General features: G+C 61.3%; 4 protein-coding genes across 23 annotated transcripts; 2 read left to right on the top strand and 2 right to left on the bottom strand.

Moving 5' to 3' along the window:
- Window positions 1–563: 563 nt before the first annotated feature.
- Window positions 564–7,162, top strand: CDK9 (cyclin dependent kinase 9). 2 transcript variants are annotated; one of them, XM_040649074.2, is made up of 7 exons: window positions 564–632; window positions 897–978; window positions 1,470–1,560; window positions 3,515–3,681; window positions 3,846–4,017; window positions 4,091–4,239; window positions 5,417–7,162. In XM_040649074.2, exons 1-7 carry the CDS (start codon window positions 580–582, stop codon window positions 5,780–5,782), a joined length of 1,080 nt encoding a protein of 359 aa, XP_040505008.1. In that variant the 5' UTR covers window positions 564–579; the 3' UTR covers window positions 5,783–7,162. The 2 variants fall into 2 exon arrangements, with proteins under 2 accessions (XP_040505008.1, NP_001006201.1); NM_001006201.3 differs by having other exon boundaries at window positions 564–671.
- FPGS (folylpolyglutamate synthase) lies at window positions 6,912–11,383 on the top strand. Of its 13 annotated transcripts, none has more exons than XM_046901884.1 (15): window positions 6,912–6,991; window positions 7,962–8,090; window positions 8,192–8,245; window positions 8,343–8,407; window positions 8,490–8,604; window positions 8,684–8,761; window positions 8,856–8,917; window positions 8,993–9,095; window positions 9,162–9,239; window positions 9,320–9,467; window positions 9,541–9,645; window positions 9,759–9,909; window positions 9,984–10,059; window positions 10,350–10,416; window positions 10,484–11,383. In XM_046901884.1, exons 1-15 carry the CDS (start codon window positions 6,971–6,973, stop codon window positions 10,906–10,908), a joined length of 1,677 nt encoding a protein of 558 aa, XP_046757840.1. In that variant the 5' UTR covers window positions 6,912–6,970; the 3' UTR covers window positions 10,909–11,383. The 13 variants fall into 13 exon arrangements, with proteins under 13 accessions (XP_046757840.1, XP_040505223.2, XP_015135198.3 ...); XM_040649289.2 differs by having other exon boundaries at window positions 6,912–7,614; window positions 9,544–9,645; XM_015279712.4 differs by having other exon boundaries at window positions 6,912–7,614; window positions 9,544–9,645; window positions 10,481–11,383.
- Window positions 11,217–20,580, bottom strand: ENG (endoglin). Its single transcript, NM_001080887.2, has 15 exons — window positions 20,454–20,580; window positions 17,224–17,381; window positions 15,448–15,582; window positions 14,797–14,947; window positions 14,418–14,574; window positions 14,202–14,334; window positions 13,950–14,124; window positions 13,728–13,870; window positions 13,476–13,613; window positions 13,295–13,339; window positions 13,116–13,226; window positions 12,785–13,030; window positions 12,537–12,600; window positions 12,349–12,450; window positions 11,217–11,900 (listed from the first exon to the last, which is right to left on the bottom strand). Exons 1-15 carry the CDS (start codon window positions 20,509–20,511, stop codon window positions 11,782–11,784), a joined length of 1,935 nt encoding a protein of 644 aa, NP_001074356.2. The 5' UTR covers window positions 20,512–20,580; the 3' UTR covers window positions 11,217–11,781.
- A 2,241-nt stretch (window positions 20,581–22,821) lies between these two features.
- Window positions 22,822–27,693, bottom strand: AK1 (adenylate kinase 1). Of its 7 annotated transcripts, none has more exons than XM_025156030.3 (7): window positions 27,424–27,693; window positions 26,132–26,174; window positions 24,651–24,686; window positions 24,101–24,264; window positions 23,872–23,988; window positions 23,164–23,355; window positions 22,822–23,048 (listed from the first exon to the last, which is right to left on the bottom strand). In XM_025156030.3, exons 2-7 carry the CDS (start codon window positions 26,139–26,141, stop codon window positions 22,983–22,985), a joined length of 585 nt encoding a protein of 194 aa, XP_025011798.1. In that variant the 5' UTR covers window positions 26,142–26,174; window positions 27,424–27,693; the 3' UTR covers window positions 22,822–22,982. The 7 variants fall into 7 exon arrangements, with proteins under 7 accessions (XP_025011798.1, XP_040504890.1, XP_046757622.1 ...); XM_040648956.2 differs by having other exon boundaries at window positions 27,443–27,693; XM_046901666.1 differs by having other exon boundaries at window positions 27,600–27,693.
- Between the last annotated feature and the right edge of the window lie 263 nt (window positions 27,694–27,956).

Here is a 27,956-nt window from a genome sequence, read left to right as displayed (position 1 = left end):
CCTGCATATATGGGGCTCAGCCCCGTGCTGGAGCCCCAAGACCCCACCGCCCCCTGTGCTGGGGGAGCTGCACTGCCGGTGGGAGCATTTCTATGGGGGATGCGGTGGCCCAGAGCTGGCGGGCAGTCACAGGGCCTTGTCCCCAGGAGCCACCTCTGTGTCCCTGCATGGCCGTGGCACTTCCTTTGTGCTCCCTGCTTTTGGAAGCCAGCAGCCCCAGACGAGCCGTTCTGGACACAGAGCGGGCAGGGGGATGTGCCTGTCTGCATGTGTGGTGGTGTCACACTGGGGCAGAGGCTGGGGGTCCCCTCCCGCCATTGCTGAGCTCCCAGACGCCGGCCAGCACAGCAGCGGTGACACTCTGCCCCGGTGGCTGTGCTCTGAGGCGAGGGGATGCGGGCACACCTCCGGAGAGAGCCACAAGGCCGCGGGGTGCTGGTGGCAGCAACCCTAAGCGCGAAAGGTTTATCCAGGGTGACAACATGGCGGCCGAAGGCGGCCTACAAATCCCAGCAGGCAGCGCGCCGGCGCGCCGGAAGTAGCGTAGGCGGGAGGGCGGAAGTGAGGGCGGCGGCCGGCATGGCCAAGCAGTACGACATGGTGGAGTGCCCCTTCTGCGATGAGGTCTCCAAGTACGAGAAGCTCGCCAAAATCGGGCAGGGCACCTTCGGGTGAGCGCTCCGGCCCTCGGGCCTGCTCCCGGCGGGGCCTGGCTCCTTCCGGGCCTATTCCCTGCGGCTCCTCGGCGTCCTGGGGCCCAGGCCGCGGCCTGACCCGGGGCCTTTGTGCTGGGGGTGGCCGGGGTGGGGGCCGCGGCCTCGCCCGCCTCCTCACGGGGCCGCGGGGCCGTCCGCGCGGTCCCTTCCCTGCTCACGGGTCTCTTCCCGTTCTTACAGGGAAGTGTTCAAAGCCAAGCACCGGCAGACGGGCAAAAAGGTCGCGCTGAAGAAGGTGTTGATGGAAAATGAGAAGGAGGGGGTAAGCGTGGGCGTGTGGCCGTGCCGTGCTTGGGAAGGGCTGGGTTGGAGGGTTCGGGGAGGAGTGGTGGGCTTTGGAATGGCGGATTGGAGGGTGCTCCATGGAACGTCAGCGTGTGTTCTTTAACAATATTTACCGCTGTAACGTGCCAGGTCTTGAGCAACCGTACGCAGCACGGGTGGGTGGGATGGCCGTGCTGTGGGTCAGCTGGGGCCGTGCTGTGCCCTCCCTTCGGGAGAGGGGAGGGCGGGTGTCTGCATCACCCAAACACCTCCACCTTGTGGCAGAATCCCTCTCCTAAAGGTGGCCTGATGGCCAATGAGTTTTGTTGGTGTCCCTGTAATATTTTGAAGTTTCAATTGCTCTTAAGTAAGTTCTTGCAGTGCTACTCAAGCAGGTTCCCTGCTGTGCTGCAGCAGCCCAATCTCTCCCGTTCTCTAGGCAGATGTGAGCTGCACTCCTAACCCGTGTCTTCTGCTTCTCCTTTCCAGTTCCCCATCACAGCTCTGCGAGAGATTAAAATCCTCCAGCTGCTCAAGCATGAGAATGTGGTGAACCTCATAGAAATCTGTAGGACCAAAGGTAGCTGGCGGGGTCTCCTTTGTGCTGGCTGCTTGCTGAGGGGATGTCTGTTTTCAGCCTTTGTTCATGGCTGAGCAGGCTGCTGTGTTGCAGTTGGGATGGATCCTCCAGCTGAGCACGTCACATCAAAGTGCTCACGTCTTTAATCTGGGGTGACCACACACTCATCTGTGGAAACTGTTTCTGAATGAATGCTACTGTGCTGCAGCTTGGCTGGAAAAAGCTGTTGTCAGTGCTGCTGGAGCGTGCCTGTGCTATCGCAGTGAACACTGTCTGTGTGCTGTCTGAGTGGCTTTAAATAAACCTGCAGCAGGAGAGAATTTGAAGCAGAGGATTTTCTGCCTGGTGGTGGTATTGCAGCGTTATGGTGCCGACGCCATTGGGAACAGGAGCTGTGCTTCTGCATGTGCTTACACAGCTCGTGGAGCTTTGTGCTGGTGACAGCTCCAGCTGGAGACATGCTCAGCCTCTCATTCTGTGCATGACAGAACCCCCCAGGCTTTGAGGGCTGGATTAGAAGTGCTGCGACTTCACAGTGAGTGATTCAGTTGCTCCGTGCTGAGCTGCTGTTCCATCTCGTTGCTGCAGGCGGTCCCTGGGGGAGGCAGCACGTCTCTGCTGTGTGACTGGTGTGCTTAATGCACCTGGCCTGGCTCAGTTTCCAGGGAAATCATTTTAAAGCATTTCCTCATTTTTGTATATCCTTCTCATGTGTGGATTTGTACTGCAAAAGCAGTTTTGAAAGTGGCAGATGATATTAAAGCCTGCCATGCTGTAGTCAGTCTTTTTGGTTAAATAAAATTGTCAGTGGCACCTTTCTGCTGCTGATGTTTTCTGCACTGAACTGGTAGAAACCTCAGGCCTAGGTCTGGGAACCTGGTGTTGCTCCATTGAATGTAGGTTACTGCCAGTTTTTGGAATCAGTAGGTACAAGGGAAAACACCAGCACCAAGTTAATCTTTAATTCTTGGTGTGATTAAATCAGTTGTGCTGACAGCGTGTTTCTGGCATGCCTGAGGTAAATATTTTTGTAGATGTGTCAAATTGTTTGGGTTTTGTTTAAATTCCAGTTTTCATCTGAATCTACTTTGACCTCAGTTTCAAGTGAAAAACAGAACCGTTCCATTTACTGTTCTCAGACTTTAAGCTTTTCTCTTTTTATGTTGGAGAGGTGTTGTAAGGACTGCACCACTGTCAGGGACTGTGTGAGCAATCTAGAAAGCATCCTCCAGGCGTGCAGGGGAGAGCTGCTGCATTCACTATGCAGGCTGAGCTTAGCCTTCATTTTCTCGTTCTTGTTGCTGATCAGCAAGTTTTGCTGTGCACAGCTGATGAAAATCAGCCTTTCATTTTGGTGTTTTGCACGTGCGCTCTAGGAACGAGATTGAAATTGATTGCTTCATTTGAGGTTTCCTGTTATTGACCATAAATTGCAATTGAAATGGGGGTTTTAAATCATACTGATCTGCATCAGTCTGTTTTCATAGATGCCATTTGAGGTTGCAGTCAACTTCACTTTCTGATGTTATTTTAGAAAGATTTTCTGTATTCCTGTGAGTCTGTCTTTGCCTCTGCCTCCTCTAATGCTGATGTAGTGATTGTGCTTGGCTAGCAGCTGTGTGTGTGTGCACCCCTGGGCTGTGGTTTCTAGGCATGAAACCCCACAGTCATTATGCACACAACACACAAATGAAGCTTTCAAAGACTTTTTTGCTCTTTCCTTGCCTTTCTCATGATATTCACTACTGCTCTGATCCTCATCCCCCGTTCTTCTGTTGCTTGTTTTGTTGTTTTAATACCTCTTTTTGAAGGATCTTGAGGCATCTGGGGTCCCTGTTTTGATGTTCCTCTGCCGAGAGGTTTCAACTAGTGAGTGAGGATGGATGGAGGTCAGGGGGAGCTCTGATGGGACTGAAAATCCCTTGCTGACTGTCCCTCCTTGCCTCTCCTGTAGCCTCTCCATACAACCGCTGCAAGGGAAGTATCTACCTGGTGTTTGACTTCTGTGAGCACGACCTGGCTGGCCTTCTCAGCAACACCCACGTCAAGTTCACGCTCTCAGAGATCAAGAAAGTTATGCAGATGCTATTGAATGGACTGTATTACATCCACAGGAACAAGGTAGTGGGCCAGATCTGTGCTGTGGTCTGAGGTGTTGTAGTACAGATTGGAGAGAAGTTCTACTTTGTCCTTCGTCTCCCGAGTCTGAGCACCCTGCTGGCACCTGGGTGCCCAAGGAGGTGATACCTCAGCACCTTAACTTTTCCATGTCTGTCCTTGTACAGATCTTGCATCGAGATATGAAAGCTGCAAACGTTCTGATCACGAGGGACGGAGTCCTGAAGCTTGCAGACTTTGGGCTGGCTCGAGCTTTCAGCCTGGCTAAGAACAGCCAGCCGAACCGCTACACCAACCGGGTCGTGACTCTGTGGTATCGGCCGCCGGAGCTGCTGCTAGGTAGGAGGTGATGGGTACCGCTGGCTTCTCCTCCCTTCACGCCCCAGGTGACTTACAGAGCACCTCTGTTTAGGGGAGCGGGACTACGGGCCCCCCATTGACCTCTGGGGTGGAGGCTGCATCATGGCAGAGATGTGGACCCGCAGCCCCATCATGCAGGGGAACACGGAGCAGCACCAGCTCACCCTCATTAGCCAGCTCTGCGGATCCATCACACCAGAGGTGAGGGCGAGAGCGTGGGCAGGCTATGGCATCTGCAATACAGCACTGAGGGCAGGGACTGGCACAAGGCACTTCTGGTCCTCTTCCCTCTCCTGTGTGTGGGCTGTTGTGTGTTCCCAGCACTGGAGCGTGCCTGCTGCTGGCAGGGAGGCTGGGGAGGCTCCTGAGAACTGAGTGCCCAGCTGAACACTGAGCATCCACGCTGCTGTGTGTAAACTCCAGCTCTCCCATGACTCATGCCACCTCCTTACACGAGATGGTGAATTTGGCCTTTTCTGGGATGACTGAGCAGTGTCCTTGTTTTTGAGCACTGAGAGGATGCTGACTGCTCAGAGAGTGAAAGAACAGAACATTACATGTAGGAATCTGTTCTGTGTTTGGGGGGTTGTGTCTCAGATGAACACCCTCTATCTTCCTGGTTAAAGAAGCTTTTGTTTGTTTGTTTCAAGTGCTTTGCACTCTTCACCTTAGAAAGCCTCTTTAGTTCTGGCTTGCGATTTGTGGTTTCAGCTCAGCCCTGGTGTGAGCTCTCTGCTCCTTATTTCAGGGAACTCTGTCCTGCCCTCTGGTGGGGGATTGAGCCAGGAGAGATCTTGGCCAGGGCTGTAATTACACAGGGTGAGGTGGGCGGGTGGTTTTGCACGCAGTGTGGAGGCTGATGCCTTTTACCTATGCCAAAGGTGCTTCCTTTTGTGCCCAAGCACTTGCTGCTCTTATCTCTCCCAGACTGAGGTTGATATAAGTGCAGGTGATTGCAGCAGGCTGTAGTTTCTAAGTATAAAAGTTGCTGTGTACATCCGGCTTGTTATTTAGCAAAGAGTTTTGCCCTTGGCCTTTCTGGATGTTGGAGTTGGCCCAAGCTGTGTTCTCTAGTACATCTTTTTTTGTGTATGTGTGTGGGAGAATCAGAAATCCTGGAGTACCTTCAGGAGCGCCACGCCATGTGCTGTTCCCACAGCAGGAAGGTTCTGTCCTGACTTGTCCGCATGTCTTTAGACCTTCGTGCACACTTTATTGCCTTCTCTGTGCTGTGGGAATGAGGTTTGCTGACTGGGAGGTTATAAAATGGTATTGTTCTCTCCGCAAACCTCACGCTGGTTTGCCTGAGGGTGTCAGGGAGCACACAAGCCATTGCTGATGCTATCTTCTCCCAACCTCTCCTCCCTGACCCTTCCAGGTCTGGCCGAATGTGGATAAGTACGAGCTGTACCAGAAGCTGGAGCTCCCCAAGGGCCAGAAGCGCAAGGTGAAGGATCGCCTGAAGGCCTACGTCAAGGACCCCTATGCGCTCGACCTCATCGACAAGCTGCTGGTGCTGGACCCGGCCCAACGCATCGACAGCGATGATGCGCTGAACCACGACTTCTTCTGGTCAGACCCCATGCCCTCGGACCTCAAAAACATGCTGTCCACCCACAACCAGTCCATGTTCGAGTACCTGGCCCCGCCACGCAGGCGGGGTGGGCACATGCCTCAGCAGCCAGCAAACCAGGGCAGGAACCCTGCGGCTACCAACCAGACTGAATTTGACAGGGTGTTTTGAGCAGGGTCTCGGCTGGGCTGCTCTGCGGGATGCGTTGAGCAGGGACATCTCAGTGGGATCTCTCTTTCTGGTCAGGGACTTCCTTCAAGGCCAAGTGCCTGGTGGCTTTACCTGAGCTCTGCCCTCCCCTGTCCTTGTGCAGCAGCTCTGTTGCCAAGGAGCTGCAGCGGGACAGCTGTGTGGTTGTGTGTGTGAGTGGGGAAGTGATGCCTATGAGCCCGCAGCTGTTTCCCTGCGGCTTTGGCACAGCCCGTGTCCCCACGGAGCAGTCCGTATTGATTATGTTAATCTTGTGGATCGATTGCTATGGATCTGATGATGGAGAGGGTGGCTCTGCCAGTGCTGGGGCTTGCTGCGGGGAGCCCTGCTGGGAGCTATCTGCAGCTCTCAGTTGGTGTCAGCTCCTGCGCTGCGTGTCCTCTGAGCGCCCAAGTGTTGGTGTAGGACGCTGCAGATGCTTCTGAGTAATGTGGGGAAAGCAGAGCGGCTCCAGGCTTAATGACCAACTCTTGTTCCGGCCTTGAAGGGGACTTACAGGGCAGACCACGCTGATGGAACTGGTTGCTCCATACAGCCAGGATTTACAGTGGGAATTAATCTGTCGCAGCACTCGGTGTCTGTGCTTTGTTGGCTCCGGACTTGCAATTAAGTTCTTTGTGGGGCACACCCAGACAGCTGCGTGCTTTCTCCCCTTAGCGCTAATGATGGAGCCGGGGTTGCTGTACTCAGGCTGTGCTCTGGGCTTTGCTTGGAAGCAGCCCCCCGTCCTGCCGCTTGCAGTGCTTCCCAGCATGGTTGTGCTGCAGCTGCGGGGGCTGCTCTGCTTACAAACACACCAGTGTGCACTCCTCTGTCCTGGAGCCATTTGTGGACAGCCTGGAGCAGTGCTGCTGCCTTCCCCAGGGACCGGGCACACACCGGGCACTGCCGGAGCGCTGGGACTGATACAGAGCGAGGGCTCCTTCCCACCTTGTCTTCCATGACCGACCTCCAGCCGGAGGTGGCTGCCTTCTCCCGAGCCATGCAGATCCCCGGGCTTTCCAATGTGTACAACGTGCAGGGGGTCATAACCTTTGGTGTTTGATAAGTTGTCCGTTAACCAGGCTCATGGCAAAGCCCTGCAGGTAGCAGAGCAGCTCCGGGCACACAGCGGCGGGCATTGGACCGGTGTGAGAGCAGTGGGTGAGGATGATAAAGGACACCTATAAGGTAAAGCTGACACGGTGGAGGGCTGTGAAATAACGTCTGCTGACGGAGGGGACTTTTTGTGTGTGGGTTTGTTTGTTTTTTTTCCCCTGGACAAATGAGGTTGGTTGCAAGCAATAAGCCGCGCTGCTGCTGAATAAAAACACGGGCCTGAGCCAAAGGGCCGCTTCCTTTCCCCTGCGTGTGCGTGCAGCCCGGGCCGGGGAGGGGGGGGGCGGAGGGGGGACGCGTGGCTCTGCTCCGCTCCGCTCTGCCCGTGGGGATGGGGCTGCGGGGCGGCGCCGTGCGGGGATGGGGAGATGGAGGGAAGGGGGGAGGGGGGGAGCGATGCTCTCAGCGCCCCGCGTGGGACCGCTGCTTGGGGGGGCCGTCCCGCCGCCCCTCTCCGTCACGTCTCCCGCCCCGACGTGGCGGCGTTTTGCCCTCTCCAAAGATGGCGGCGGGGCGGGGCGGGGCTGCGGCCGCGGGGACGGCGGCGCGCGCGAACAGCGGACGGCGCGGGGCGGCGCGGCGCGATGGTGGCGCGGGGGCTGCGCGCGCTGCGCGGGGCGCTGCGGGGGGCGGCGGGGAGCGGAGGGAGGCGGCTCAGCACGCGGCCGGCGCGCGTCCCTGCAGCGGACTATCAGGTAGTTGGAGCCCGGGGGAGGGGGAGAGGGGAGGGAGCTGCGGGGGGACGGGGCGCGGAGCCGGGCCGGAAGGGAGCGGGCGTGCGGGGTCGGGGGCCGCTCCGAGCCGGCGCTCTGCGGGGGGGATGGGGGGGGGGGAGCGGGACCGGCGGCGGCGGCGCTCCGGTAACGGTGAGAGCGGGGCGGCGGGCAAACCGCGGTGCGGGGCCGCCCCGTGCGGGTACAGCACGTGGGTGCCCCCGGGGGCCGCCCCGGCCGTAAGAGGTCGGTGCCCTCCGCGCTCACACCGCGGCGGGCGCGGGGCCGAAACCGCCGTGATGGGCGCCGCAGCCGCCGCTTCGCTGCAGGACGCCATCCGCACGCTGAACACGCTGCAGACCAACGCCAGTTACCTGGAGCAGGTGAAGAGGGAACGCGGGGACCCCCGGGCGCAGCTGGAGGCCATGCGGGGCTTTTTGGAGAGGAGCGGGCTGCAGGTGAGCCCACGGGGCGCCCCGATGGCCGCTGTGGCCCCACACGTGTCCGCCTCCCCACGTGACGCGCGGCCCGGGGGTCTCACCCGGCGCTCACCCCGCAGGTCGAGGACCTGGATCGGCTGAACATCATCCACGTCACGGGGACGAAGGGCAAGGTGAGTGACAGCGCGTGGTGGGGGCTGTGGAGGGGCACGCTGCCGTTTTGCCCCCCATCCCCCCCACGTTGCTGTGCTGATGGCGGTGTATCCCCAGGGCTCAGCCTGCGCCTTCACCGAGCGCATCCTGCGCGGCTATGGGCTGCGGACCGGCTTCTACAGGTGGGCGGTGGGCACTGGGGGGGGGGGGGGGCGGCACTGGGGGTGAGCCGGGGCTAAACGTGCCCCCCTGCCCCCCCCCCAGCTCCCCCCACTTGGTGCAGGTGCGCGAGCGGATCCGTATCAACGGGCAGCCGCTGAGCAAGGAGCTGTTCAGCAAGTACTTCTGGCTGGTGTACCGCCGGCTGCGGGGCACCAAGGTGGGGTATGGGGGGGTCCCGGGGCTCACTGCGGTGTGGGGAGCCCTCACGGCCACCCCCTGATGCCCCCATCCCTCAGGACGAGTCTCAGGCCAACATGCCGGCTTACTTCCGCTTCCTCACCATCATGGCCTTCCACGTCTTCCTGCAGGAGAAGGTGGGTGCTGTGGGGGTCTGTGGGGATGGGTTGGGGTCAGACGTGGGGGTCTGAGAGCTCTTTTCCGGCTGCTGTAACTGTTCTGTGCACCCAGGTGGACCTGGCGGTGGTGGAGGTGGGCATCGGTGGTGCCTTCGACTGCACCAACATCATCAGGTAGGAGCGGGTCGGGCTCTGCGCCTTCCGGCTGTGCCATCCCTGCGTCACCGCTGCGCTCTGCTGCGTCCCCAGGGCGCCCGTGGTGTGCGGCGTCTCCTCGTTGGGCATCGACCACACCAGCATCCTGGGGGACACGGTGGAGAAGATCGCTTGGCAGAAGGGGGGCATTTTTAAGGTAGGAAGAAGGCCTGGCATCCCACCCTGACCCCGTGTTTGGATCCCAACCGCCCGTCTCCCGCAGCCCGGCGTGCCGGCGTTCACTGTGCCGCAGCCCGAACAACCGCTGGAAGTGCTCCGGGACCGAGCGCGGGAGTGTGGGGTGAGCTCAGGGGACAGCGTGGGGCTGAGCCTTGGGGTGGGGGCCTCCACGGGTCCGGGCTCAGCCTCCCGTCCCCGCAGTGCCCGCTGTACCTGTGCCCCGAGCTGGATGCCTTTGAGGCGGGGACGCAGGTGCTGGAGCTGGGGCTGGCGGGCAGCCACCAGCGCTCCAATGCTGCTCTGGCTCTGCAGCTCTCACGGACGTGGCTGCAGCGGCGCGGTTATGAAGGTAAGGCCCGACGTGGGGCTGGGGGGGCACGGCCTGAGCGGTGCCGTTGTGGCTCACAGCGTCCCACCCCCAGCAGGTACCGATGTGCTGCAGGACGTGCTGCCTGGAGCGGAGCTGTCGGCACAGCGCTCGGTGCCACTGGCACCCACGTTTTGCCCCAGTGATGCCATGATCCAAGGTGCGGTACGGGCAGCGGGGGGCTGCGCTTGGCTGTGATCCCCCTGCGGTGACATCCTGGTGCTGGGGGTGGCAGGATCCAGCCATGCTTCGTGCCTTCCCCCCCCCCTCCAGGGCTGCGGGACACAGAGTGGCCGGGCCGTACCCAGGTGCTGCCGCACGGCCCCGTGACGTGGTACATCGATGGGGCTCACACCACCAGCAGCATCCAAGCCTGCGTCCGCTGGTTTCGCCAGGCGGCCCTCAATGAGGACAAACCCCAGGAGTAAGGAGGGGACGTGGGGAGGGGGACAAGGATGCGTGGCATAGGGCAGACCCACCCACCCCTTGTCCCTATAGTGGCTCTGAGGTGCGGGTGCTCCTCTTCAACGCTACGGGGGACCGGGACACAGCTGCGCTACTGAAGCTGCTGCTGGTGAGGTTTTGGGGTGCTGGCGGGGGGATGCTGTCCTTGGGCCCCACTTTGCTGCAGGTGCTGGGAGCCACATGGTGGAGCTGCTGTCCGTCTGTCCTGCTGTCCTGTTGTCTCCCGGCTCAATGCCGCCCTCCTTTCCGAGGGGCTCACAGCCCCAGCTGCAGTCCTAACACCCCCCCATCAAGCCACGCTGGGCTGGGACAGGTCCTGGTGGCATCGTGGTGGCGGTGGTGGGGCTGTCCTGGGAGTCCCCGCATCCCCTGCCCTGCTGATCCCCCCTCTCCCCACAGCCCTGCCACTTTGACTACGCCGTCTTCTGCCCCAACTTCACAGAGGTGTCGGTGGCTGCTAACTCAGGTGAGTACCGGGCTCTGGGGGTGGCCCTTCCACCCCATCCCCGAACCCACCCCAATCCCCCCAGCAGACCAACAAAACTTCAACGTGACCCTGGAGAACGCCCTCACGCGCTGTGTGGAGAACCAGAAGACGTGGACGCGGCTGATGGAGGAGAAGGGGGGCCCATGGCTGCCGGCCCCCCTGGAGGTGGGGGGGCTGCTGCAACCGGACCCCCTGCGGGGAGCCCTGCTCCTGGTGCCCCCGGCCGAGCGGCCGCTCAACTCCACCTCCCTCGTCTTCCCCTGCATTTCCCACGCGCTGCAGTGGATCACGCAGGGCCGGGACCCCCACCTGCCCCTGCCTGCCTCCAAAGTGGGGGCTCACCCGCACCCTGTGGCCACCAGTGGGGCTGTGCTGCTGCAGGAGGCGGCCGCCATCCGTGTCCTTGTCACCGGCAGCCTGCACCTGGTTGGGGGGGTCCTCAAGCTGCTGGACCCCACGCTGTCCCAGTAGTAGGGATGGGGGCTCTGCACCTCCTTGGACTTGAATTTTTGGATGATGCTTGGAGGCGGATAGGACCCTCCCCAAGCTGGGCTGTCCCTGCCCCTTCTCACCCCAGTGCCTTTTGTCTGTGCCAGCCCAGGGAATGTCTGTCCCCATGAGCTGGAGGAGACACTCCTGATGAGATGGACTCAGGGTGGCCCCGGTCTCAGACTGGGGGGCCCGAGAGTTCCCTGTCCCCCCCCCAGGGCAGGTTTTGGGGGTGTGTGGGTGCTCTGTGTCCCAGGTATGAGTGATGCTTCAAGGCTCTGCGCCACTAATTTAATGTAGTGTAAGTTTTTATTATTATTAAGTTTGTAACTTTGACCTGGAGCTGGGCTGAGGGTGCCCGGGTTGCTGTCTGTGCACTGCCCTGGGCTGAGAGGGCAGCAGTGCGGTGCTGCCTGGCCCCCAGCCCCCACCCCAATAAACCATTTGCTGCTCCCAATGCTGCCCACTGCCTCCATGGGACAATGCGGGGGGGTCACCCCATCGGGGCTGCACCCCCTGCCCCCCGGCTGCTGCTCAGCGTGCATTTGCACCGTGTTATCGGGGGAAAGGTAATGCAGGGGCTGGGGTGCAAACACTGCCTAAGTGCCAGCAGCTATCCTCGGGCACCCGCATTTTGCCCCCAACACCCCCATATGCTGGGAACCCCCTTGAAGGGTGCTGCATGGTGCCCCCCCTCCCTTGCCCTGGGCTGCCTTGGGGGGGCCAAAGCATTCACTGAATGAGTAAGGGTGGCCCCCTCCGGGCTCAGCCTGAGGTTTGGGGCAGAAAAAGGCTTTTATGGAGGCTGAGCCGGCGGTGGTGTTGGGGTGATGGCCGAGGGGGGGGGCGAGGGGGTCAGGCCATGCTGCTGGTGGAGCAGGGGGTGCTCTGGGTGCTGCCAATGCTGTGGTTGGTGCTGCTGCTCTCCGAGGCTGGTGCTGTGGTGGAAACCGGCTGCAGTTTGGAGATGGGACCTGCATTACGCCGCCGGTCCAGGGAGGGGGTGGGAAGGAGGGGGGGGGAGGGGGGGAAAGAAAAATAATGTAGGGCCAAAAAACAAAACTCGGCGCCGGCAGGGCCGGCAGGGGATGGCTCATCCTGGACATGACCTTTCCAGCCCTGATAAGGGACCCGTCCCTGGCGCAGGGCTCATGCTCCCCGGCCAACACGGCTCTGCACCCCCTCCCTGCCCCCCCGGCCCTGATAAGATGAGGGATGGTGATGGGCTTTGTGGGGACCTTGGGGACCATGGCTGGCTCGCTCTCACGAGATGCCTCGGCCAAAAGGGATGTCTGGGTGATAGCAACATGACAGCCCCCCTCCCGGGGACGTGCGGGACGGGTGGGAGTGGGGAGGAGGATGGCTTTCCCAGCAATGGGACGTGTGTGTGGGCCCCCCCAGCTTCCCCCCAGAGATACTCACGGGTATGCGAGTAGATATACCAGAGCCCAGCAGTGAGGAGTGCGCCGATGAGGAAGGCTCCAAAGGTGATGCCCAGCACGGCGGACAGCCCCAGCCCTTGGTCTGCAGTGGGATGAGGCCGTCAGTGAGGGGGTACCTTCCTCAGACCCAGCAGTGTCCCCCCACCCTGCCCCGTGTCCCCAGCTCACTGTTGGGCAGCCGCCAGACGTCCTTCACCTTCACTTCCAAAACCTTCTCGAAGATGGTGTTGTTCTGCCAGGCAGAGGGTTGGGGTGAGCATGGAGATATTCCAGCCCCAGTGCCACCATCCCGTGGGGATGTGGCTCAGTGCCCTGTGCCCAAGGACTTTGGGGACCAGGGATGCTGTTCCCAGCTTGGTTATAAGCCCATTGATATGCCTAGGGGGACCGTGGTGCCAGAAGGGGGTGATGCTGACCTGCAGCCCAGCCTTGCACTTGAGGGTGGCGGAGAAGGGGACGTGCCTGCCCTCGGGGACGGTGTAGGTGAAGCGGAAGCGCCAGACCTTCCTGGCCCGGTTGCTGGGGGGCTCCTCCAGCATGGCCACGCTGGAGCTCTGCGCCTTGTTGCCCTGCACCAGCAGCAGCGGCTCCATGCCGGGGGCCATCAGGTAGCACTCCTTGAGCTGCAGGTCGGCCGGGTAGTCCTCCAAGTGCATGGATGCCTGCATGAGGAGAGGGTGACTATTAGGGATGCCGCCACCCCACGGTGTGGTCCCCACCCCGGTGCCTGGAGCCCATGCACGGTACCTGCACAAACACCTCCTTGTTGACCTCCAGCTCTGTCTGCGGTGCCTTGAAGGCGGCGGTGGGGAAGAGGCGCAGGAAGAGCTCCCGTGGGATCGGGCACTGGAAGGCCACCTGCAAGCAGGGACGGCGTCAGCCACTACGTGTCACCCCCAGTTGGTGACACCGCCATCAACACTTACCCGCACACTCCTGAGCACCGAGCCCTTGGACAGGCTGAGGACGAGCTGTGAGGAGGGGAGGAAGACTCAGTCAGATTGGCCACAGAGGTGTCCCCATGAGCATCTCCCCTGCCGTGGTCTCCCCATGGGGTTGGGGTGGCTCCAGGGTCTCCCCATCAGCACCACGGCCAGCAGTGCTCACCTCGTTGTTGGCATGGCCGTGGTTCTCCAGCGAGGTGCCGCAGTGGCTGAGCAGGGTGTGCAGCATGAAGTGTGTGGCGTTCTTCTCAGCCTGGCAGCTGATGTCCCGCAGGGTGATGTTCACCACGTCCTTGATGGGCTACGACAAAAGCAGCAATCATGCCCGACTCCCTCTGGTGTGCCCGGCCGGGCTTCCTCTCACTCCTCAGCACCTGGAGCAGGATGCCATCCCCTCCTCAGGCACTGCCCTCACCTCCAGGTTGGACCTGGCGATGACGATTTCCATGGTGTCATCCGTGCACTTCCAGGGACTGAGCGTGAAGAGCAGACTGCTAGACACGTCGTCAGGGCTAGGGGCTGACGAGGTGGGCCCCACAGGCAGCTTCTTCGGTACCTCTGCAGGGAGAGGGTATGGGGTCTGAGTGAGGACCCCCCACTTAAAGCCCCTGGCCCCACTCATGCGCTGTGGACTGACCACGCTCGTGGATATTCAGTGTGATGTGGGGGCTGATGGGGATGACGGAGTAGGAGGCGATGATGCTGTAGTTCTTCTCAAAGGCTTTGGCAATGAGGCCCTGCTCCGTGTCGGGCAGCAGCTCCCCTTTACGTGGGTCCATGGGGAAGTGCAGGATCTTGTAGGTTCCGGAGGCCTGCAGGGATGGTGCAGAAGGGAGTTAGCAGAGACAGGGATGGGGGCAGCAGTGGGGAAGTGCCACGAGGGCCATACCAGGAACTGAAGGCTGCAGTTGTTCAGCATCAGGAGCCAGGTGAGGTTGGCCGGGCCCTGCAGGAGGAGGATCTGATTGTTTTGCTGCTGTCTGGGGCAGTTCAGGGTCAGCTTCACCTCCGTGATGGGCAAGCTGCAAAGCCACAAGATACTCCCAGTCCAGCATTAGGCCCCTCTTGGGATGCCCACAAGAGACCCTGGCCTCTTCCCCAGTACCTGGGCTTGTGCAGCAGCTGGACAATGTGGGCAGCCCTGGCACTCTGGGCACTGCTGCTGGTACAGCCCTTCACCTCACGGAAGAGGACCTCAGCCTCGAGATGCGGCGTGGCATCGAAGTCCTTCTGGGGAATGCAGTTCTGGGGGCTGTTGCTATCTGCAGGGAAGGCAGGCAGTGCTGGAGGCCACCAAAACAGCACCACTGTCATGGTTTTATGTGACAACCACGCTCAGGGTGCCCGCAGCATCGCCCCGCGTGTTTCCAGCATAGTGGAGAAGGAGAACTGCTGCGGTTATCTGAACCCCCCCAGTGCCACCCAGTTGTCCCGCCCCCCCCCGGCCAGCCCCCTGCCCTCCCCCTCCCTGTGCCCCGCCGCACTTTCGCCCAGCTGGAGGTGGATCCTCTGTGGGTCCTTCAGCTCGCTGTAGGATGTGATGCCCCCATAGGTCCTCTGCACCCACTCCAGCAGATGTCCCTTGGCATCCTTTGGCAGCTCCTTGCCCTGCACCTTGGGTCTCAGAGAGGCGTCCTGCAGGTGAGCAGCACACGGAGCTGAGGCAGAGCGGGGCACACAGAGGCATCCCTCCCTGCCACCCGGGAAACACAGGACCCCCACTCCTGGCACAGGAGGTGCTGCCCTGAGCCCAGATGGATTGGCATCTCCGGAGCACTGACTCCATTGAGCTTGGGGTCATACTGCAGGGATTTTAGGTGACCAGCAGCACGCGAGGAGCTCGGCCCACTTTATTATTAGCCGCAAACAAAGCAGGAGGTTTATTTTGCTAACAAAGCTCCCGGCCCCGGCTCAGCTTGCTGGAGCCAAACCCCATCGCTGACCTTCCTCCCAGCAGCCAGAGGAAACAGGAGCTTTTTCAAGCGCCATGCGTCATTCACTGCCCGGCCTGCCCCGTGCTCAGATCCGCTGCCAGCAGCCAGCTGTCCCCCGGCTGTGAGCATCATCCCCAGGAGAGGGGACCCAAGCACCCCCAGCCCCTCCAACCCCTCCCTTGGGTCCGCTGTGGCACTCACAGTGTGGATGAGGAGGTTCTGGCATGGGAGGGTGATGCTGGCCAAGCACTGTGTGCACTGGAGGATGAGTGCTGCTGGCCGGGTGCAGTCATCATCCCGTGGCGTGATGGACACATTCAGCATGGGGACAGGGGTCTGCAGGGAGCAAGAAGAGGGTCAGCACTGCATATGGCTGGGATTGACCCCCCTCCCACGTCCCCACTGGGGCAGCAGGGAGGTACATCAGGCTGGCCCCAAACATGAGCCGTGTGGGAGGCAGCAGGGATGGGAGATTTGGCCTTGGGGCAGCTGGAAGGATGCAGGGATGCCACTTGGGTGTATACCCACACCGGAGTGTGACAGACCCCTCTGGTTACCCCCTAATGGCTCACACCAGGGAGGAGCATCCCCATGCCGTGGCCATTCATGGGGGTCAGTGCATCAGGGACCAGGTGCTGTGTAGCAGGCAGCAGGGTGTCACCCGGTGGGGACCGGAGCATCTCCGTAGAGCAGCCCAGGACATCCCCGCACCACAGCCTGAAGCATCCCCACATTGGGATCGGTGCAACCTCACCCCATGCAGCAGAGTATCCCCATGCTGGGTACCGGGATGTGCCCCCGTGGCTCTCCCAGCCCCATCCTGGCACCGCGGCTCCGCTGCAGCCCTGCTACACCACCAAGCAAGCGGCAGCAGCGGCACGGCGTGCAGGCGGCCGGCTGTGACCCCACAGAGCTGCGTGGGTGGCCGGGGACCCCGGGTGGCCCCGTGGCGGCAGGAGGAGCCGCGTTGGTTTTCCTGCCGCGTGTTTTGCGGCGCTCCATTGTTTCGCGCCCGCCGAGTGCAGGGGATGGAGGAGCTGGAGGCTGCGTCTCGCCCTCCGCGGCCTTTTTTTAGGCTTTTTCTTTTCGGTGTTGTTGTGTCGTGGATGGTGTTTTTTTTTTTTTAATTGCTTTGTGGGATCTGCTTATAGAAAGCAGTTTCCAGTAATTCTTCTAGGAGTGGAGCCGGGTCCCTGCCTGGCTCCCCAGGGCTCGGTGCCGGCGAGCCGAGTGCCACAGCCGTGACATCACTGTGTGTCCCCCGCCGCCTCTGGTGACAAAGCCGGGGCACCCCCGGCCCTGACGCTCACTTGCAGGCGCCTGTGCCAGGGTCAGGCTTCCTGCTCCCCCGCCTGTGCCCCAAAAAGCAGAACTGGGAGAGCTGGGAGGCGGTGAGGACCAGAAGGCGGTGCTGCGTTTGCTGGCGCCTCGGCAGCTCAAAGAGAGCCCAGTCTGGTTCCTGCGGCCAATTTACCCCTAACGCTGCCTCCCCCTGCCCAGCCAAAGCCCCCACCTCGGGGCTGGGCAGTGCACCAGGCAAGGGAGCAGCCCCAGGCTCACTGCCCTGCTGTGCCCGGCCTCGAGCACCCGCAAAGCAGCCACCGTGCTGGGCAGGCTGCCTCAACCCAAGTGACTTCCTCCATCCCTCCCTGCATCCATCCATCCCCGTGGACATGTGGGTTCCTGGAACACCCAATGCAGGGACAGTCCCCGTAGCTCAGGCTGTCACCTTTATAAGGAATTTAAACCATCCCTTTAGGGACAGAGCAAAACCACAGCTTCGTCTGAGAGGAGAAGTTGGGCCATGCAGGGAAATTGCACTGTGGAAAAGGTTAATCTGGTTTCTTTCACTGCTCATTACTCGGAGGAAACGATTTTGACAGCAGTCCCAGCTGCGTTCACTGCTCGCTGCTCCCACAGTGCTGGGGCTGCATTTCCCCTGGGGGGGGGGGGGAGCTGGAAAAGGACCAGGCTCACCTTGGACCACTGGATGCTGAGGACGTGCACTTCATGGCTGGCTAATGTAGAGCTGTTGCTGACGCAGCCCCGCAGCACCGTGCTGGTGGTGTAGAACAGCGTGATGGGCGGCTCTGCTGTCACCGGCTGCAAGTCGCAGTGCTCGGCTGGAGCGGGGTCTGGGCAGAAAACAAAGGCACATCAGTCACTGCCTGGTGGCGGGGGGACAGGGGACATGCAAGAGGGGCTGTGCCGCGACACCCGCCTGGTGCTGGCTAGCTTGCTCCCATTAATGATCCTCAGATCCGGCCTGGAAAAAAACACTGTCCCCGTCTGGCTTCCCCCAGTGATTGGCCCTCCCCGGCCCCCGCTGCGGCAGGAAATCGGAAGGGCCAGGTGTGGAAATGGCACCAAGCTGTCCCTGTGGAGGTGCGAGGCGGGCGGCGCTGACACTGACCGTCCCCGCGCTGCAGCTGTCAAGGGAAATCCTGACTGCAGAACGCTGCCTGGAGCTCCGGTCCTGCAAACGTGGAGGTGACGACCTGGGGCACTTCCCCTGCCCTGGGCAGCGCTGTCCCCGAGCCGTCCCAGTGTTGGGGCACACACGGGTGGCACTGCTGTGGATGCCCTCTGGGGCTGTGGGTGCCGCGTTTGGTTCAGACGCGGCCACAGAGCACCATCCTTTCTCTGGGGGGGTCTCCAATGGGCCACCAATGCAGGAGGAGGCGATGCCCTGTGCCAGGGACACCCTATGTCGGGGACGGGGTGAGGGCCACGCGTGCCGTCCGGAGCCATGTCGGGGTGGTGAGGCCACGGTGGGGTCACAGCGCAGGCCCTGCGGTGACGCTGCCGAGGTCCCACCTATTGTCCAGCGCTTCCTCCCCCTGGCGCAGCAGTCGCAGCATCGGGAGGAAGATAAACAGCCTCTTATCTGGGTGCTGCAGCCCGCGGCACTCTTCCCTGCACTGCTGCCCCGGCGGCACCGGGCACGGCCCCGATCCCCCGCATCACAGGGCACGTTGGGTGGCTCGTCACCCCCCGGTGACACACTGCCAGGAGATGGGGACGCAGCCATGCAGCCCCACACAGAGGGGGGATGCTGCGGAGGGGCTGTGGGGCAGTGGTGCCAAGCGGGCACCTTCCCCATCCCCAGGGGCAGGCAGTGCTCTGCAGCATGATGTCAGGATCAGATAAGGGCGCTCAGCTGCGCCCAGCCTGCGCCCGCGGGGTCAATCAGATAAGGGCGCATTTATTTTTGTACTCCAGGAAATGTAAAAAAAATAAAATAAATAAATAAATATATATATATTAAAAGAAAGAAAGAAAGAAAACCCACTTGATGTTTTTCCAGCCTCCCACCACCCGCCCTCGGCCTCTCTGCCGTGTCGCCCCGGCGCGTGAGGGATTCCTGTTTTTTTTAGGAGCTGATCAAAGGCTCCGGGCACAGAACAAAGCCCTGCAGTGCTGGGGTGCCAGGCTGGGGGTGCCAGGCTGGGGGGGCTCCAGGAGGGCAGGATGCTCGCAGGCAGCACGGTGCGCTGACACTCATGCAATGAGCTGGCAGGACTCAGCTGCACCAGGGGTGGGAATGGAGGGAGAGCAGCAGCCGGGGGGGCTGTCATCTCTGGGCCATCATCGGCTGTTGTGCCATGGGGAGGTGGTAACACAGGGTATACAGCACAGCTACATAGGGCACGGGGTAGAAGGCACAGCTACATGGCACAGGGGTGCTATGGTGCACCCACATAGGATGGGGGCCATTTGGCACAGCTGCAGGTGGTGGGCATGGTATAGCACAGCCACATGGTAGGACATGGCCTATATGGCAGAGCTACACAGGACAAGGACTATAGAGGCACAGTTACATATAACAGGGGCTTTACTGATTGGTTGTGTAGGGCAGGAACTGTACTGAACATTCAGGACAAGGACCATATGGCACAGATAAATAAACAAAGGATCATAAAGCAGATAGGAAGGACAGGAACTACATTACATCACTATGTGGGAGAGTATAGCGCAGCTCCATAGGATGAGGACCATATAGCATACAGCACAGCTAAGCAGGACGGAGACTAGAAGGCACAGCTGAGTAGTATGGGGACCAAAGCTACATAGAACACAGCTCACGGAGCAGAACCATCTTAGTGCAGGGACTGTAAGGCACAGCCACACAGGATGTAGAGTAAATGGCACAAGTACAACGGACACGGCACAGCAGCTGTTTGGCACAGCTGCTCGGGACAGAGACTGATTGCACAGCTGCAAAGGATGGTGACCCAGTGGCACAGCTGTACGGGATGGGGAATATATGGCACTGCTTCATAGGATGCAAACCATACGGCACAGCTATAGGATGGGGACCATATCGCATTGCTGCATAGGACACAGACCTTACTGCACATCTATGTAGGACGGGGACCGTATGGCACAGCCATAGGACAAGGACAGTATGGCACAGCTACAGAAGACATAGACTGTACGGCACAGCTACATAGGAACGGACTCTATGGTGCAGCTACATTGGATGGAGACCGTATGACACAGCCATAGGACAAGGAGTACATGACACAACTACATAGGATGGGGTCCACACAGCGCAGCCCCATAAGGCATGGCCTGCATAGCACAAACCTCAGGACATGGACTGCAGGGCATCCTGACGCTGCTGCTGTCCTAGAACCACTCTGTCCCAGTCCCATCCCGGCATGGCATGTCCCCATGTCCCCAGCTCTCTGCCTGCTGGCTGCTATGGGTGCCCCACAGACCCTCCATGCTGAGGTTGTGGGGTGAGGGCAGCGTCAGCACTGCTGGAACCGACAGTGAAGGCAGCAGAACAGCGCCCATCTCCATGCCACCAACAGCGGGGTGCTTTTGGGGCTCCCTTCCCTGAGCGGCTGCCCGGATGGGTGTTCTGGTGACATGGGGACCACCCCAGGACCCACTGTGTGCTGTGGTCTCGGGAAGGGAGCAGCAGCCGCACTGCTTTGACGCACACCCGGTGACGCAGCCGGCCTTTGGGGCCGCTGGAGGGGTCCCACGTCAAAAGAATCCCATGTCAGCAGAATCCCATGTCAGAGGGTCCCATGTCAGAGGGGTCCCATGCCAGCAGGGTCCCATCCCCACGCCCAGTACGTGTACCCCACCACGGGGCACAGCTCCTGGCTGATCCCACCGCGCTCCGGGCACCTCTTCACCCTCGTCCCCTCCCCGTGCCCCACACACCACCGGGACCCCCCGGCCCCACTCACCGGGACGGCCGAGCAGCGCCAGCAGCAGCGGCAGCAGCGGAGAGCTCCGACGGCACATCCCGGCCGCTACCCCGAGCCCAGAGCGCAGTGAGCGGGCGGCGGCGGCAGGAAACCGACTCCCTTCGGCAGGAGGAGGAGGAGGAGGAGGTGGAGGAGGAGGGTCGGCGGGCGGCGCGGCTCCGTGCCGGGAGGAAATGCCGCTCCGCAGCGCTGGAGCCGTGCCGGGCGACGGGGGGGGGGGGGTGAGGGGGGAGGAGGGGGATGAAGTGAGGGGAGCCCGTGCCTCGGTTTCCCCACTGGGGAGTGGGTTTTGTTGCCAGTGCTGAGCCCCGAGGGATAGGGTCAGCGGGTGTGCCCTGGAACCCCTTATGGGGTGGTGGCACAGAGCAGCAGTGTTGGGGATCACAGCACACGCTTTGAGGATGTTCAGGCGCCAAGAGCCCATCCTGCTCCCAAATACAACCCCACACGGCTTAATAGTGGGGAGGGGGCTGCTCCATGTACTAAAGACAGGAGCTGCCCCTATGCAAGGGTGACACGGGCTGCCCCACATTGGTGACACCCAGTCCACCCATGGTTATGGTGTTCCCCAGCAGTGAGTGCTCCCCCAGACTGCTGACAGATGTGTGGGGCCCACAGCAATGCCACCCCACTGTGCGTGCCCACAGCTGGGGTCTGCCACAGTGTCCCTGCTTGCAAGCAGGTTTGGGTCACAGCAGTACCGAGCTGGGAGTCAGAGATCAGCAGGGTGCTCACAGGGACATTCCTGCAGCCTTGCCCCATCCCTGTTGAATGCTCACTGGGATGGCTCCATCCCATTCCATGGCCGTGGGGTGGAAGAGGCACAGGGACCTGCAGGGAAGGCAGTAGGCCCGTCCCCAGCAGCAGAATGTCCCCGAGGTGACTGCTGTCCCCCCAGCACGTCCCAGGGGCGAGCAGCAGCCATCTCCCACGACAGAGCACTGCCATCTCCTGGGGACCGCGGGGACGGGTGCGGGCAGCAGAGCTGAGCCTGAGCATCCCCTGCACCCCCGTCTTCGTGGGGGCAATCAGGGCGCCCTAGCCCTGCTCACCGTACGGGGAAACTGATTCAGGCTCACCTCACACCCCGAGAGGGATGAGGGCACGAGGGATACGGGCTCACTCCATCCCCCACCCGGCTTTAGCCCACCGCCCCCCACCCCTCCTGGCCCCTCGCCCCCAGCGACACGCGCCTGGCGGTGCTGGCAGCGCCCCAGCCCCGGCCGGACGGCCGCATCCTTCCTGCCCGCCGCCTCCTCGCAGCGCCACAGCCCCGCCGTTGCTCACTGTTGCTTCACCCCTGGGCACCCGGCTGACGTCCGAGCCTGGCGCACTCAGAATTGTTGTGTTTTTTTTTTTCCTTCAGGAATTTTTCTAGGGGAATTTTTGTTTCCCCCTCCCCGCCCCCCCCCCCCCCCCCCCCCCCCCCCCCCCCCCCTTCCAGCACGTTTCCTTCCTCCACACCGTCCTGGTGACCTGGCTTGCCCCCAAGCTGCTGCCCACACCGTGCCTGATTTATGGCAGCCCCAAAGCCAGCAGCGCCGGGAGGTCATGGCTCTGTCGCCTGCTGCCCTCACCCTGTCTAGGAACACCAAGGGGCTGCAACATATCCGAGCACAATGTAGGCAGCTCTCGGACTGGGGAACCCTCAGCTCCATGTCCCCGATGCCAGCATCCCTCGTATTCAGCTCTGCGGAACATCCCTGAGATATTCAGCCCCCCATGAGGACCCAGGTGCTATCCCCTGCCCATGAGGACACCAACTCAGTGGCTGTGCTAAGATGCACGTCCACATTGCTCCCCCCTGCCCTAGGTGACATCCAGCCCAGAGGCACAGCGGTGACACTGATGACCATATGTGCTTGGAAAGAGGGCACCCAGGAGCACGGCCGTGCACCCCCAATGGGCAAAAGCAGTGAGGAGGTGATAGAAATCCCCATCCTATGAGATGAGGAAGAAGGATGAGGGGATCCCAAAACACCCCAATGGACAAAAGCAGCGAGGAAGTGGTGGAAGGGGCGGAAATCACCATCTGATGGGATGAGGAGGAGGGATGGGGTGGGATGCTGCCCCAGGGATGCAGAAACAGAGCACAGGAATGAGATGGGGTTGGGGGGAGCAGGACAGGGCCAGGACACAGCCCCAGGGGCAAGCAGCCGGGATGCTCCTCCCTTCCTCCAAGCATCCCCCGGCCCGCTGCATCTCAGCCGGGATAAACACCCGCTTCCTGCCCTTTATCAGCTTCAGAGAGGGGCTGGCTGAGGGGGGGTGGGGGGAGGCTAGAAACAAAAATCTCTGGAAAGAAAAACTCATTTCCTGCGACAGAAGAAAAAGATAAAGTCTGGGCTCATTAAAGTGAACTTTACTGGGGAGAGACGGGAAAGAGCCAAACACAATGTCCTTGAAATTTCCTTCGCGCGGCTCTGTCCACGAAAACAGGATAAGGCCACTTCCGCTGTCTCTGCCCTGCGCGTGTGGGGGGAGCGCAGGGTGGGGGGCGCGGGGCCGTCACAGCTTGTCGAGGTAGGAGCAGACCTGCTGGAAAACCTCATCCACGGTGCCCTCGGCATTCAGCTGTGGGGACAGTGACGGGGTGCTGGTTCCCTCAGCAATGCTGGGGGGAAGGGGGGGCAGCTGGCAGCTCTGTTACCCCCATGTATTGCTTCCCCCCTCCCTGTACCCCGCTCACCTGGCGGACGATGCCCCGGCCCTTGTAGAAGGCGATGACGGGTTCGGTAGCCTTGTAGTACGTCTCCAAGCGCTTCTTGATGGTCTCCTCGTTGTCGTCCACCCGCCCGCTGGTCTCTCCCCGCTTCAGCAGCCGCTTCACCATCGTCTCCTTCCCCGCATCCACGTAGAGCAGCAGCGTGGGGGGGGCAATCTGTGGGGACACAGCTGTCACCATGTGGGTCTGGGTGTCCCCACGTCTCCTCCAGGTGGGGCTGGAGGTGTGATACCCGGCAAGGAGGGGACAGCGTGGCCATCACCCCAGTCACCCTCTGCCAGCCCTGGGTGCAGCCCAGACAGACGTCCCCTGCCACCGCACCCCACTATAGGGGGTCCCCAGGGCGTAGGCCTGTAGGCCGCAGTGAAGCCTGACTAGGCCTCACATAGTGCCATCACCATGTAGGCCGCAGATGGAGGATGACACAACACACTGTGGCATGGCACCCACCAGGGGACAGGCCTTGGCTCTCTGCCACTGCCCCAGGCCTGAGGGCAGCCTGGATAGATGTCCCCTGCCACCGTGCCCTGCTGTGGGCTGACGCCAGGGCTGGGCCTGCAGGCTGCAATGAAGCCGACAAGGCCTCACCATGGTGCCAGCACCGCGTAGGCCACAGACGGAGGGTGGCACAACATAACACCGCACGGCACTCACCAGGGGAACGGCCCTCACCTTCTTTTCAAACTCCTCTCCCTGCTTCACCTCGCGAGGGTAGCCGTCAATGAGGAAACCCTTGGAGGTGTCTGCCTTAGCCAACATGGCGTCCCGCAGCATGTCCAGCACCGTGTCCTGGGGAGGGGGCATACAGCTGTCAGGGTGATGTGGGACGACGTGCCCCATTCCTGCTGCTGCATCACCACAGTGTCCCCACATCACCCTGTGTTCATAACCACAAACTCACCAGGGGAACCAGCTCGCCCTTCTCCATGATGGCTTGCAGCTTCTTGCCCCGCTCTGAGCCCGAGCTGACCTCTGCCCGGAGCAGGTCCCCAGTGGAGAGGTGAGTGTACCCATACTTGTGCACAATCTTCTCGCATTGCGTCCCCTTCCCTGAGCCGGGGCCACCTGCAAGTCACACCAGGGCCACCGTCATGTCCCATGCCCCATCTAGTGGGGGTAGGAGGAGCGGCAGCCCAGACCCATCAAAGCCTGATGAGAGGAGACAGGATGGATGGAAAGAGCTGTTGGGGCGGCATGGGCTGCTGGTGTGGCTGATGTGCCATTGACACCTGGGCATCATTGCTCTGATGGCACCAGAGGCACCATGACCAATATCCCAGACATCACTCTCCTGATGGTACCCTGGACATCACCGCCCCATCAAGCACCCATGACACCACCCCCAGGAGTTTGCCATCACATCACATTGGATGCTGGCATCCCAAGCTTTGCTAGACCCTGCTGGTCCCAGCACACCCCACACCGGCCACCTCTGTCCCACACCCACTTACCCACCACGAAGATGATCTTGTGGTGCTTCAGTTTTTCTGGTGGAGAGAGAGAGAAAAAAAAAACAAACAACAATAAATCTAAAAGCCAGAAGTTACACCAGGGAGAAAACTGTCCCCAGTGGCAGGACTGAACGAGGAGTGGTGGGGACCAACCCCAACCCCAGGGAGGGCAGAGTAGGAAGCACTCATCCTGTCATCCTGTCACCTGGACAGTCCAGGATTGAAGCCGGACATGCTCGTGCACTGAGACCCCATGGTGTCCTGGCAGACGAGGGGTTGAGCTGAGGGGTTGGAACTCCACTGCATCCTGGAGACGGTCATTGTCTCCGACCCCACTGAGGGATAGGAACCAGCAGGGACAGCCACAACCATCCCCATGGTCAGCTCCTAGTCATGCTTGGTGCAGCATGGCACAGCATGGCACAACCCCGTGGGATCTGATTGTCCCCAGAAATGGCATAGCCCCATCCACTCAGAGCACTCCAGCCCATAGGACGGGGGGGTTTTCCCTGCAGGATTCCCCCCCCCCCCTGCAGGATCTGTCCCTGCCACGCATTGGGGTGTGACAGCGCAGAGGGAGGACGCTAAAAATAACATGAGCCACCCTGGGGCCGTGCTGCCCATCTCCAGATCTCAGTCTTCTGAAATTTCAGCTCCTCCAGCAGCCGGTGAGCCCCGGGATGGGAGGGAGCCAAGAGGCTGGTGGGGAAGGGGGGGTGGGCAGAAGACATGGAGTACGTGGGGGCTGGAGGGAAGCAAGGGGGAGAAATGGGACAGAGGCAACGGGGGGACAGGGAGCGGACGTAAGGGGAATGGAGGGAAGGGATGGAAAGAGGACACGGAATGGACACGAGGGGGAGACAGAGGAGACAGACACTACTGGAGAACATAGAAGATGGACACAAGGGGGGGACTCTGGGGATTGGATGAGAGATTCAGGACTTGGATACAAGGGAAACAGAGGAGATAGATGGAAAGAGAACATGAGACAGACACAAAAGGGGACCTAAGGATCAGATGCAAGAGGGACAGAGGTGACAGATACAAAGAGGACATGGGAGACAGGCACAGAGGGCTGAGAGATCAGATGTAAGGGGGAGAAAAGGGATGGACATGTCGAGGCACAAGTGATGGACACAAATGGACAACATAGGAGGATGGGGGGACAGATGGATGGATGCAAAGGGAACTAAGGGATTAGATGCAAGAGGAACAGAGGGAACAGATGGACACAGAGGATGGACACGAGGGGGACCAAGGGTTTAGATGCAAGAGGGACAGAGAGGACAAATGCAAAAAGGACGCAGGAGATGGACACAAGGAGGAAAAATTGAGTACACACAATGAGATAAAAGGGATGGAGGCAACAGGGGTTGGAGAGGATGGATGCCAAGGGGGATCGAGGGATCAGGTGCAAGGGGGGGGTTATGCAAAGGGGATGGAGGGAATGGATGCAGGAGGCACAGATGCAAAGCACTCACCTGTCGACATGCTGCTGCTGTCTGGGTGGAGGAGCACTTCAGGCTGCAAGGGAAGCAGAGCAGAGTGAGAGGCACGGCAGGGACACACGGGGCCCGGCACTGCGGCCTGGGGAGGACGTTGCCAGGACAACAGCTCTCCCTTTGCTTCCACGATGGGATGGAGCAGATCTCAAATTGAGCTCTAGGGCCACGCTGGGGGACGGGGTTTCCCCCCTGCTAGCAGCACCGTTCCCCAGCTTGGCTCTTAAATATATAAAATTACTAAAATACACGAGAAAGGCACAATGCTGCCTGAATTCCATGGCTCCAGGAGCTGGGACCTCACTTCCTGCGGCCGTCGCCTACCTCGCTGCCGGCAGCCACCCGCCCTGTGCCGGCACTGCCGGGTGACGCACGGTGACAATCCCAGCACCCTCCCCTGCCCTGACCACATCCCCATGCCCGGGGTGCTGCCTGGCAGCCGGAAATTGGCTCGGGGTGACACATGGCAGCAGGACACTGAGGGACGGAGGCAGTATCCCACGTACCTCCAGCTCCCCATGTGCTGGAGGGGATGCTTTTTAAGGGGTCAGCCTGTTCTCGGTGCCCAAGGGGGGGCTGCTGCACCCCACTGCCCTTCCAGTTCCTCGCTGTGGGTTTGGCCATACCCATAACCGCCCGCCCGCACCCAGCCCCGCAGCACCCCACCTGCTCAGCCACACCACGTCACCCCGCTGTCCCCAAACCGGCCAGACCGGGGCCGAAGGGGCCGTGGCCATCCATCAGGTCGTGTTACAGCCGGGAAAGGGCAGAGGCTAAGTATGGATGGGCTGAAATCTGCACCGGGTCACGTCCTGCTTGCGTTTTGAGGCTGAGCCCTGCATCGCCCCATAGGAAGGGCACAACCTGGGGGGTCCCTGGCGCGGGGGCACCGAGCACACCTGGCAGCAGCCCTTGGTGGGCTCACGGCCTGACCCAGCGTGGCGCTGTGCCCACGGAGCGGGCGGCACAGCACTCCCCAGCACAGCCCACGCCGTGCTGCACCCCAGGGTGCTCCCCAGAACTGCAGCCCACCAGGAGCTCCAACCGCACGCTTTGCCCGCACCCACCTCCCATGTGGGGACTCCAGCCCAAGGGCCGCACGGCTCCCAGCGCCCCCCGATAGCTCAGCACCCCCCGCAATAGCACAGCACCCCTGCAATGCCCCCCGGTGCTCCCCACCGCTCCTCTCCCTTCTCCCCCCCCGGGTCCCGCACACCCGCAGCGATGCTCACATCCCCCCCCCGCACCCCCATCCCCACAGCTCAACGCACGGAGGGGGGGCGGACGGACCGATCGCTTCTCCGCCCCCACGCAGAATGGTCGGGCGGGGGGCAGCGGGGGGGGCCCGAACGGCGGATGCCGGAACGCCCTCCCCAAGGTCACCGCGAGACTGTGCCCGGGGGGGACCCAGGGGGGAGATCTGGGGGGGGGGGGTTGGGACACGAACCGCGGTGCAAAGCAGCAGCAGGGCTGGGGGGGGCGGCACTGACCTGCGGGGGGGGCGGTGCAGAATACGGGGGGGGCGGCTGCTGCTGGCCGGCAGCTTCTGCCGTACCGCTAGATATATATAATGCTGGCGGCGCGGGGCATGCCGGGAGCGGGCAGCGGGGAGGGGGGGCACTGTGGGGGGGGGGCAATGCCGCCCGCCCGCCCGCAGCCCCCCCGCAGCCCCCCGGTACCGCGCCCCCGCAACGGGAGGAGCCCGCGGATGACGGGTAGAGCTGGGAGGTCCTGCAGCCCCCAACCGCCCACCTCAGCCCCGCTGCGGGCTGGGGGGGGTCCTACGGGGTCCCTTTCCCTCCCA

This window comes from Gallus gallus, chromosome 17, assembly GCF_016699485.2.
Source record: "Gallus gallus isolate bGalGal1 chromosome 17, bGalGal1.mat.broiler.GRCg7b, whole genome shotgun sequence".
NCBI lineage: Eukaryota > Metazoa > Chordata > Aves > Galliformes > Phasianidae > Gallus > Gallus gallus.
Note: the sequence above shows the minus strand (reverse complement) of the source record. Positions and strands in the feature narration are given on the sequence as shown.

Excerpts from the sequence above, each read along its gene's own strand:
- CDK9 (NM_001006201.3), top strand. The coding sequence starts at position 580 with ATGGCCAAGCAGTACGACATGGTGGAGTGCCCCTTCTGCGATGAGGTC. Across the intron at positions 979-1,469 it reads TGGAAAATGAGAAGGAGGGG|TTCCCCATCACAGCTCTGCG; the intron begins GTAAGCGTGGGC and ends TCTCCTTTCCAG. Across the intron at positions 3,682-3,845 it reads ATTACATCCACAGGAACAAG|ATCTTGCATCGAGATATGAA; the intron begins GTAGTGGGCCAG and ends GTCCTTGTACAG.
- FPGS (XM_040649282.2), top strand. The coding sequence starts at position 7,251 with ATGGGGCTGCGGGGCGGCGCCGTGCGGGGATGGGGAGATGGAGGGAAG. Across the intron at positions 8,408-8,489 it reads CTGCGGACCGGCTTCTACAG|CTCCCCCCACTTGGTGCAGG; the intron begins GTGGGCGGTGGG and ends CCCCCCCCCCAG. Across the intron at positions 10,264-10,349 it reads GCCACGCTGGGCTGGGACAG|CCCTGCCACTTTGACTACGC; the intron begins GTCCTGGTGGCA and ends CTCTCCCCACAG.
- ENG (NM_001080887.2), bottom strand. The coding sequence starts at position 20,511 with ATGTGCCGTCGGAGCTCTCCGCTGCTGCCGCTGCTGCTGGCGCTGCTC. Across the intron at positions 13,031-13,115 it reads ACAAGGAGGTGTTTGTGCAG|GCATCCATGCACTTGGAGGA; the intron begins GTACCGTGCATG and ends CTCCTCATGCAG. Across the intron at positions 12,601-12,784 it reads AGTGCAAGGCTGGGCTGCAG|AACAACACCATCTTCGAGAA; the intron begins GTCAGCATCACC and ends TCTGCCTGGCAG.
- AK1 (XM_015279336.3), bottom strand. The coding sequence starts at position 26,617 with ATGTGTCACCCCGAGCCAATTTCCGGCTGCCAGGCAGCACCCCGGGCA. Across the intron at positions 24,265-24,650 it reads CAAGATCATCTTCGTGGTGG|GTGGCCCCGGCTCAGGGAAG; the intron begins GTAAGTGGGTGT and ends TGTGACTTGCAG. Across the intron at positions 23,356-23,871 it reads GAGAGGAGTTTGAAAAGAAG|ATTGCCCCCCCCACGCTGCT; the intron begins GTGAGGGCCGTT and ends GTGTCCCCACAG.